Raw genomic sequence first — 9757 nt, 5'->3', positions numbered from 1 at the left:
TCGACTCCCTGTGAGAAAGCAATCCCAGAGCCATACTATCCAGTTATCATCTCATATCCAAGTCTCATCTCCATGTCTCATCTCAAGTATCCAGTTCTAATTTTATCGATCGGGATACAACTCCAAGTGTCCGTTACCGTAGGACGGGCAGTTTTCTTCCCTGCAGGGGTACACCAACTTACCCACCATGCTCGATTAACTCCGGCTGGACACACTTTCCTGGGTCATGCCCGGCCCCGGCCAAACAATACGCCGCAACCCGACCTAGGCTTAATAGAGAGGTCAGCACGCCGGACTAAACCTATTTCCCCAGGGGTCATGGGCCGTCGCCCCGGGAACTCCTTCACGTTGCGTGGGCGGCCGGTGAGCAGACCTAGCTACCTCCTTCGACAAGGCAGGAGCTTACGCGGTCCAACCCGGCGCGCGCCGCTCAGCCGCTGACGTCTATTAAGCTTCGGCTGATGTATACGACGCAGGACGCCCATACAATGCCCACGTGATGGTTAGTGCTATCAGGCCAGAGGCCCCTCGGATCAAATATCCAAATCATAGTGGATTAGGAATGCGCGGTAACAAGCAGAGACTCATGAAAGATGTGACCCCGTCGCCCCGTCTCAAGTACTTGCGGCAAGGGCTAAGAATGCCCGGCCACGCCTCGTAAGTATCTCGTGGGCACCTTCCAGGTCAACCCAACTCCACATCACTCGCAATTAAGCTCGCACGGGCACCCCTCAGGGCCGACCCGTCTTTAGTAACATGGTTCAGTGTAAAGTCGTAGTAACCATAGTAACTGTGTGTCCAAACATCAAGGGGAAAACCCGAGGAATCACCCCCGGCGAATTCCACTCGATGTAATCATCAAGGTGAACGTAAGAGGGACCACCCTCGAGGTTCACACTTGAGGGTTTGCACGACAGAGTCGTATCGAAAGTGGTTAAGGAGGAAATCACCCTCGATGACCAGTACCGGATAGCTACACTATAGAGATCTCATTAGGAGTGATGTATGAGGTTCCACCCTCGGCACTCGATGGTAACTCTGCAGAGTCGTACAACTAGGGGGGGTGATGTGCGGTGTCGGCGCCTGGACGTCGATCACATTGATCGAGTCATCGAACATAAAGCGAGGCAACTGGGACAAGGTGGGATCACTGATGGATCTCTAACCAACCTATACTAAGCAGTTTAGGATAAGCAGGTAAGGTATGAAAGCAGGTAACAAAAACAGGCTATGCATCAGAGTAGGATCATATAGAAAGCAGTAGCAGTTCTAATTCAAGCATGAGAGGGAAAGAAATGGGCGATATCGGAATGCCCGAGGGGCATTTGCTTGCCTGGTTGCTCTAGCAAAGAGGGGTCATCGTCGACATAGTCGATCACAGGGGCAACATCGGCCTCGGGGTCTACCGGAGAGAAGAGGGGGAAGAAATAGTTAATACAGAGCAAACAATGCATCACAAAGCATAACATGGCAATATGTTGTGCCGGGTGTGACCTAATGGCTGTGTTTGTTTGGGCTTCAGTTTCAACAGATTCAGCTGTGGGCTTGCTGTGCTGGCAAAACAGCTGTGTTGAGGAAACAGCTGTAGTGATGGTTAGCTGTTTGGCAACGCAGCTGTGAAAACGACTGTGGGCTGGTGAAAAGCCTGAAATGCCCTTAGAGCACTGAGATCAGTGTAACTTGTTGATTCAGTGTTAATAGATTTTTTAAATGGTATTTTGACTGAAAGGGAATGATTTGTTCTATGTTAATGCATAAAATATTTCATAATAATAATTTTCTCACTTTCTTGCTCATATATACATTTGCCCATACAATACAAAAGATAGTCCATATAATTAATAATACGTACAAAAGAGAGCTAAAGGATTAGACCGTCCATATAACTAATAATCCATACATATAATTAGAGGTCCGTCCAAATACTAATCTATGTAGCTTGTCGCGCAATAAACAAAGAGCTCGCAATCCTATCTCGCGTGTCGTTCATGTTGCCTTCATCGGATGAAGTGGGAACGACATCGCCAAGCAAAGGTGTTGACCGTGAGACTGCAGGCATGTAATTTTCATTATCATCACATTTATCAAACTCTTTATCGCGTAGCTTGCTGTCCCTGATGAAATTGTGAAGCGTCATACAAGCACTGATAATCATCGTCTGACTTCCCACCTTGAAGTGTGGCACATCCCTTGGGATGTGCCATTTCTGCTTGAGCACACCAAATGTGCGTTCAATCATGTTCCGAAGAGAAGAGTGAAGATAATTGAAGGGAAAATTTTATTTTTGCCACTCTAGCTTTTGCCATTTTTGCTTATGCCACTCTAGAATTGGACATCTCACTTTTGCCACTCTTTGCTTTTGACAATACATCACAAATGCCATTCCGTGGCAAAACCGATAATTTTTCATTTCACTTTTGCCACTCTTAGCTTTTGACAATGTATCACAATTGCCACTTTGAAAGTTTTGCTTTTGCCATAAAAGTGATATATTGTCAAAAGTTAAGAGTGGCAAAAGTGAAATGTCAATTTCTAGAGTGGCATAAGGAAAGTGGGCAAAAACCAGAGTGGCAAAAACAAAGTTTTCCCATAATTGAACACCTCAAATTTACCACTCGCTGGGCGGCGGCCAGACCGAAATTCGGCAAGGTGGTAGGTTTTCCCTTTGTAAGGAGCTAGATACCCCACCCGGTTAGGATAACCAGAATCAACAAGATAGTACATATCTACATCCATCGAGAATAAATTTGAGCACATGTACAAATTAATACAAACAATCTGTACAAAATTAGAACACTTGATTTGTGTACCTTCAGGAGGTGCAGGATAAGTACTAGCATACTTCAATATACTATGGTGAAAATCCGTGTGTCATGTACCGACCCCGCCCAACCGGCAACGACAAAGGTAAATCTCATGTCAAAGTCACAAACTGCCAACACATTTTTACTTGTGTAACTATGTCGACCCATATAGTTGCAGGTCTCTTTAGCGGGAACTATAACGGGAATGTGAGTTCCATCAATTGCACCAATACAACCTTTGAAGTGAGGCCAGAAACGTTTGTCCCTAATTTTTGGATGCACATCTGCGAATGTAGGATCTCTAGGTTTGATGATGTCTCCTCCTAGAGAATTTACACAGTGCAACACATGATTGAACTTCCTATGGATTGTTTCAGTTGACCGAACAAACTGATCTTCAGCTTGGCGAAATGATTGAGGGCCTCCAAGCATCCACAAGAACATGCCTAGACTTTCCAATGAGTTCATCTCGCTAGTTGACTCCAAATGGTAGTCACTCACTAAAAGACCATGCAAACTCAAGAAAACATCTGGATACATTCTAAACATTTTGTAGCAAGATTTAGGACGTGCCAACTTTTCCATAACCATTCATGACCAGTTTGTACTGCAATCCTCCTAGGCTGCCTACGTTGCTTATTCAAACAAGTTTTGCTGTAGTGCATAGCCATTTGGCCCAAGGTTGCAAGATCAATACTTAACTTGAGCAAGTTTTGAAGTTGCACTGTCTTTATGTTAGCATCATCATCGTCACCACCTCCGCCGTCAATTCCATCAGTCTACAAATGGAACATAACAACAAGATTAGTTGTCATATCCATTATTCATACATATGGGAAAATAACATTCAAATAAGAAAATGGTTCATATCCAGCAAAGCCAATAGTTCACACACAAATGGTACAGACCAACAACATAGCATAATCCAAGCATTCAAATAAGCAAATGGTACAGACCAACAACATAGCATAACCCAAGCAAAGAACTAAGAAATTATTCTAAACGAGAAGTTACATAGCATAATCATGCGCTCTCTCGAGCCAATCAAACCTTCCTTCCTTGGTCTGAACCGATGCAAACATTTCTCTATACTCAGCCTTCATAAATAGCATGCTCGAAGAGAAAAAGAGAGGAGTTCCTTCCTCAACTCCACATTCACGAACCATCTCCATTGCCTCATTCATACTAGGGCCAACCGGAGTAGGGGGAGGAGCAACCAGAGGAGGAGGAGGACGAGCCATGCTGGAGCTAGATGCTTCTTTTATACTTTCAGCCGTTACACATATCGCATCACTAGCCTTCTTGTACATCCGAACAAACTTTTATACTTTCAGCCGTTACACATATCGCATCACTAGCCTTCTTGTACATCCGAACAAATGGGTTCTTCTCATCTTGAGCAGAAAAATCATCTTTACAGGACTTGGTCTTTTGCTGCTTCTTTGGTTTTGCTTTGATGACTTCATCATCATCCTCTGCACTATCAGTGTCATCACTAACATCCTCCTTGTCCAATGGTATCTCACCGGGGATAGCTGACTCGGCACCGGTGACATGACGGTCATCAAACATGAGGTCCATTTCAGCCAAGTTGGGTGGTCCTCCATTCCTATACTTTGCATGCTCCGGGTTTTTCTGAAATATAGCAAAAGAACAAACGGTCAGCTAAATGGATAATTAAGATAATATAAACCCAATGTAAATGCTATGAGTAACATGAACTTACTATTAGGTGAGTGTTCCACCAATCAGTATCAGCATCAATGGTTCCTAGCTTAGCATTCCATCCAAGTCCAGATGCGTCAATTTGCAGTTGTTTCCATTGACAATACATAGTTTTGAGATTTTCCCATCTATTCTTGAATTGCATCCTCACATAACTTTTCTTAGTTATCTGCAACCAACTCTCCCCTAAATTCTTATATCCTCTAGGACTCAAGAATGCCCCGGCCTATTGCCTGCTTCAACTTCCCTCGCACACAACTCGCAAAATACCCTAGTATGGTATGCATCCCAAATTGCCTTGTCTGTCTTGTCTGCCTTCTTCGCTGCCTTCTTTGCTGACTTATTCGCCGCCTTCTCCATCTAGTTCATTTTCACCATAATTTATTCTAGAATACAACACAAGGAAGAACTATGTATAGCAAACAGGCATGTCCAGCAAGCAAATAGAAAAAGATATGTCCATCATGAAACAAGCATAGCCATTTGACCCAAGCAGAGCATCTACATGTACATCCAGCAAGCAGAGCATCCACAACAAGCTTCAAATATTAATTTACCCATCAATGAAAAACAACTATGCATCATATATCAGCATCATGTATGAAGCCTCAATCAACCAGAGCATCCACATCAAGCAATATGCAGCATATCAATCAAGCAGGGCATCCACAAAGAACAGAAATTTCTACCAAGAAAATCTCACCCCAACTGACGACGACATCGTTGCTCGAGGGAGTGGGCGTCGTTCTCCGGCGGTGGATGAGAAGGCCAGGCGTTGGCCGGTGAAGGGGACCGGCGAAGACGGCGAGTGGAGGCGGCGACGGTTCTTACCGCGGTGGTGGCGTCTCTTGCAGTGGGCGAGGACGAGTGAATGTGGCGGCTACTGATAGCGAGTGGAGGAGGCGGTGGTGGGCAACGGCGAGTGGAGCAGGCGGCGGCGGGCGACGGCGAGTGGAGGAGGCGGCGGCGGGCGATGGCGAGTGGAGGCGGCGACGGCTCTTGCGGTGGGCGAGGACGAGTGGAGGCGGCGGCGGCTCTTGCGGTGGGCGAGGACGAGTGGAGGCGGCGGCTACTGACGGCGAGTGGAGGAGGCGGCGGCAGGCGACGGCGAGTGGAGGAGGCGGTGGCGGGCGACGACGAGTGGAGGCCGCGGCGGCGGCTCTTGCGGCGGCGGCGGAACCCTAGGTTCCTCTCCCCCTCGCTGTATCTGTTCGTGCGTGGGTTTGCGATGAGGGAGACGAGACGAATGGATCGATTGAAATAGGGCTCGATGGCATTCCTTTCATAATTGCACTGAACTGTCAAGGGCGTCTGTGGAAATTTGACCGAGGGAAATCAGTTTCCTGGTGAAAGCACGACTGGCCTCGCTTCGCCCTATACCACGTAAAAAGGCCTCAAACCGTTTTTGACTATCAGCCGAAAACTGCCCCGTTTTAGCTGTTTGTTACAGCTTTAGCTTATTTCTACCGGAAACTGCTCTCTAAAACCCAAACAAACACAGCCAATGTATGGCTACCCGATACAGGTGAAGGGGGAATTCAACCGGGAATGTTTTCCCGGTTCCGAACCTGTGTCAAACAGATGACCGAAGGGGAATGTTCCATGTTCAGATAGTTAGAGGCCTCTGACAGGTATGTGGGTAGCGTATTCGGGTTTGTCACGTTTTTCTGAGCAACTTTTATGTAGAAAACTATTTCATCCAAGTTACGGATTATTTTCTATGAATTATCAAATATTTAAAGATTTTCTGGAATATTTTTATTTAATCTAATCCAAATTTGATCAAGTCAAAATGACTAGTCAAAAAGGGGGGATGTGGCCCACATTTCATTGGCACATAATTTAATTGATGGCTAAACTAAAATGGAGGGGTTAAAATTAACATAGGGGGCCACATGACATAGGCTAGCAATTATCCTAAATAGTAGTTAATTAGTCTAACTACTCTGACCACTAAGTATTTAATCAACCTAAACTAATCAGGGCCATCCCACTTGGTAGTGAGCCATCCCTGCCTCCCACGCACACACATAACACACTCACGCACACAGTTCTATTTTCTGCTAACAAAAGATAGCACTTTGTGAGTTTCATCGAATTTAATCTATGCACCAAATGGATTTGGTGCAATGGAAACATTTGAGCCTTGTCAAGTGTACTACCTTTCCATAATTTTTTTAGTCCCGTTAGTAGTTGTTTAGCCACAATTTAGGGGCAGTCAAAGGGGTTACTCGATGTAGAAATTGAAAAGCTAGCAATAGCTACAGTAACTGAATGTTACTTGTACCAAAGCGGTAGCAAAGTGCAATGTCGCGGTGCGGGCGCTAGGCAGCGGCGGCGAGGCCATGCGCGGGAGGAGCAGCAGCAAACGGCAGTAGCAAGCAGAGCAGCGAGCAGCGGCGGCATCGAGCAGTGCAGCAGCAGGCGGTGCGGGAAGGCGTGCGCGAGCACGCGACACACGAACAAGGCGAGGCCGCGGCCGGTGAGCTCACGAACGGGGCGGCCGGGGGCGCGGCAACCAAACGCGCGAGCGGGCACGTGGAGGTGCGGCCGAAACAAGCTGCAGGCGACAGCGCGGTAGTAGCAGCAGGAGAGCAAAAAGCAACAGCAGCCGGCGGCAGCGGTGATGAGCAGGCGGGTGCAGACGACAGCGGCGGGGGGGCGCGCGCATGAGCTCGGCCAGGCACGGGCAGGGTAGCCTAGGGCACGCACGGGGCGTGAGCGTGGGCTTGGCCACGACGAGCTCTGGACACGGCAGCTACGGAGCAGGGGCGGCGTCAAGCTACGGCTACGGCGTACGTCGAGGAGCAGAAGGGAAAGGGGATGGACATGGTGCTCACCTAGGAGCACACGGCGGCTCGGCGGGAGGGTTAGTAGCAGCAGGGGTGGTGGCCAGAGTCGAAGGCGACGGCGGCGACCCGAGGAAGACGACCTCGATCTGTGTAGCAGGGGCTTCCTGGCTCGATCTCGAGGGCGCAAGCGACATAGACGACGACAGCTCTTCTGGACAGCAACGCCGGCGTAGATGTTGTCGTTCGCCGTGATGGTGACGGGTAGTGGCGAGCACGGCGTTCGGTTGAGCGGAGAGGGCGGCGAGGGAGAGAGAGAAGATGGATGTGGGAGGGGAGCGTGGAAGGGAGAGGGAGGCAAGTGGCAGAGGGGAGACGAGAGGAGCCCGAGGAGTCGACCTTATCCCCTCGGGGCGGCGCCAGCGAGGCTGGTCCGACGGGGACGAGCTCCTGTTCGAGCACGGTCGTGAACAGGAGAAGACGACCGGGAGGGGGAAGATGGGCTGGGCCTAGTTAGGTCAGAGGCCAGCTGGGCCGAGGCCCACCGAGGGGGAGGGTTGCCCCCTTTTTATTTTTGTTTAGTTTTTACCTTTTGTTTATTTTCTTTGAGCCTCTAAAAGAGTTTTGTATAAAACAAAACTTGGCACAAAAATACAAGGCAATAACCTGGGTTGGTATAAAGAGTTTCAAAGCATTTGGGAGTGTTCAACTATTTTTAGAAATTGAAAAGCTCAAATAATTAGCTATTGGTCTACTGAATAAATTTTCAGGGGCACTATCGGAATCCAAAAGAGGTTGGTTCCAACATGACGATGATCATGTGAATTTGTAGAGTGTTGTGAACATTTTAGATTTGACATCTGAAAACTTTTATTTTCGATTTTGTTTTAGATTTGAATTTGAACTGGGTGGAATCAAAGGGGGATTTAGCCACGGTGAAATTGATGACATGGCACCATTAATATGGTATTACTGTAGCTTAATTATCTGGGCGTCGCAATTCTCCTCTACTACAAGAAATCTCGTCCCGAGATTTAAGGGGTGGAGTAAGGGGAGGGGGGAACTCGTAAGGACGGAGCTCAACACAAGATAGGTTCCTCAACGTGGCATAGAGGTATCTCTCGAGTTGAAATTCAAGAAAGTCATCGAGAGCAAGGCTAGAAGGTGCAATAAGAAGATTCAAGCGGATGGACAATCGTTCGATCCTAAAACAGAGGGTGAAAGGGGTTCCGAGCAATGGGAATAAGTATTGCATCTGATACTAGAACAGATCACAAGGAAGGTGGCTCATGAATTACATACGAAGCCAAGCACGAGGAACAATTTTGGAAAACAGGGATGTACATGAGAGTCATGTTTCGATCCTGTGGAACTATGGGTTATGGGCTCACCATGTGGTTCAAAAGTAGAAGGATGCTGACATATTGCACGGTCATGGTAGCAAGGCATGTTAGAGGATAGCCTATTAGTTATGTTGACAACAACGTTGGTACCAAGGGCGAGGGACGAAGAGAACTTTTATCCTGCTCGTTGAACGAGGCGGGCCATTTGGCAAATTTCTTGTCCATCGGTGGCTACCGGAATGTCATCAACCATAGTAACAGGGTCTTACTGACAGAGTGATACAACGAGGTGCTTACATAAGCAGGGAAATATTACTGCTTATATAATATAGATCACAATAAGATTTAAACAAACCAATGGAAAGGAAGATGTAATTGTCAGATTAAACAGAACAATGGAAAGGAAAATGTGTTCAAACACATATTTCAGGGGTATATCCTTCCCAAGGACAAGCAGAGCATGTTATCCATGACAAGATAGAAGTATAAAACCATTTAGGTAAGGGGAAAGAAATTTCATGACATTACCCATACAACGGTGTTTGGATAATTGATAAAGAAAATTTAGTATCGTGCTTCAAATGTTCTTATTGGAGATCGGATTACCATAGACATGCTTCGAGATAGCATTGACATGGTTTCAAGCAAAGGTCAGACTTTGGATACACCAAGGATCCATGAGAAACAACTTAGAAAATAAGTCATACGATTTTAGCAGGGAAAAGATGAGGGTGTGGTGTAACACCCCGGATATGATTTACCCAATAGGTACTCCAACTCTTGCTGTTTCCGGCGTTAAGTTATTTTATTTTCTCGGGTTCGGGTTTTGTTTCTGTGTGTTGTTGTCGTTGTCATGCATCTCATATCATGTCATCATGTGCATTGCATTTGCATATGTGTTCATCTCATGCATCCGAGCATCTTCCCTGTTGTCCGTTTTGCATTCCGGCACTCCGTTCTCCTCCGGTGGTCATTTCTACCTCTCTTTCGTGTGTGGGGATTAAACATTTCCGGATTGGACCGAGACTTGCCAAGCCGCCTTGGTTTACTACCGGTAGACCGCCTGTCAAGTTTCATACCATTTGAACTTCGTTTG

The 9757-nt window shown here is 47.0% G+C and overlaps 1 protein-coding gene across 3 annotated transcripts; it reads right to left on the bottom strand.

The window, feature by feature from the left end:
* Positions 1-2727: 2727 nt before the first annotated feature.
* Positions 2728-7748, bottom strand: LOC125521147. 3 transcript variants are annotated; one of them, XM_048686194.1, is made up of 6 exons: positions 7370-7748; positions 5233-5840; positions 4531-4889; positions 4164-4439; positions 3855-4102; positions 2728-3583 (listed from the first exon to the last, which is right to left on the bottom strand). In XM_048686194.1, exons 3-6 carry the CDS (start codon positions 4672-4674, stop codon positions 3535-3537), a joined length of 717 nt encoding a protein of 238 aa, XP_048542151.1. In that variant the 5' UTR covers positions 4675-4889; positions 5233-5840; positions 7370-7748; the 3' UTR covers positions 2728-3534. The 3 variants fall into 3 exon arrangements, with proteins under 3 accessions (XP_048542151.1, XP_048542153.1, XP_048542152.1); XM_048686196.1 differs by lacking the exon at positions 5233-5840 and having other exon boundaries at positions 4531-4915; XM_048686195.1 differs by lacking the exon at positions 5233-5840.
* Positions 7749-9757: the final 2009 nt, after the last annotated feature.

Source organism: Triticum urartu, chromosome 7, assembly GCF_003073215.2.
Source record: "Triticum urartu cultivar G1812 chromosome 7, Tu2.1, whole genome shotgun sequence".
In the NCBI taxonomy this organism is placed as follows: domain Eukaryota; kingdom Viridiplantae; phylum Streptophyta; class Magnoliopsida; order Poales; family Poaceae; genus Triticum; species Triticum urartu.
This window is presented reverse-complemented; position numbering and strand designations above follow the sequence as displayed.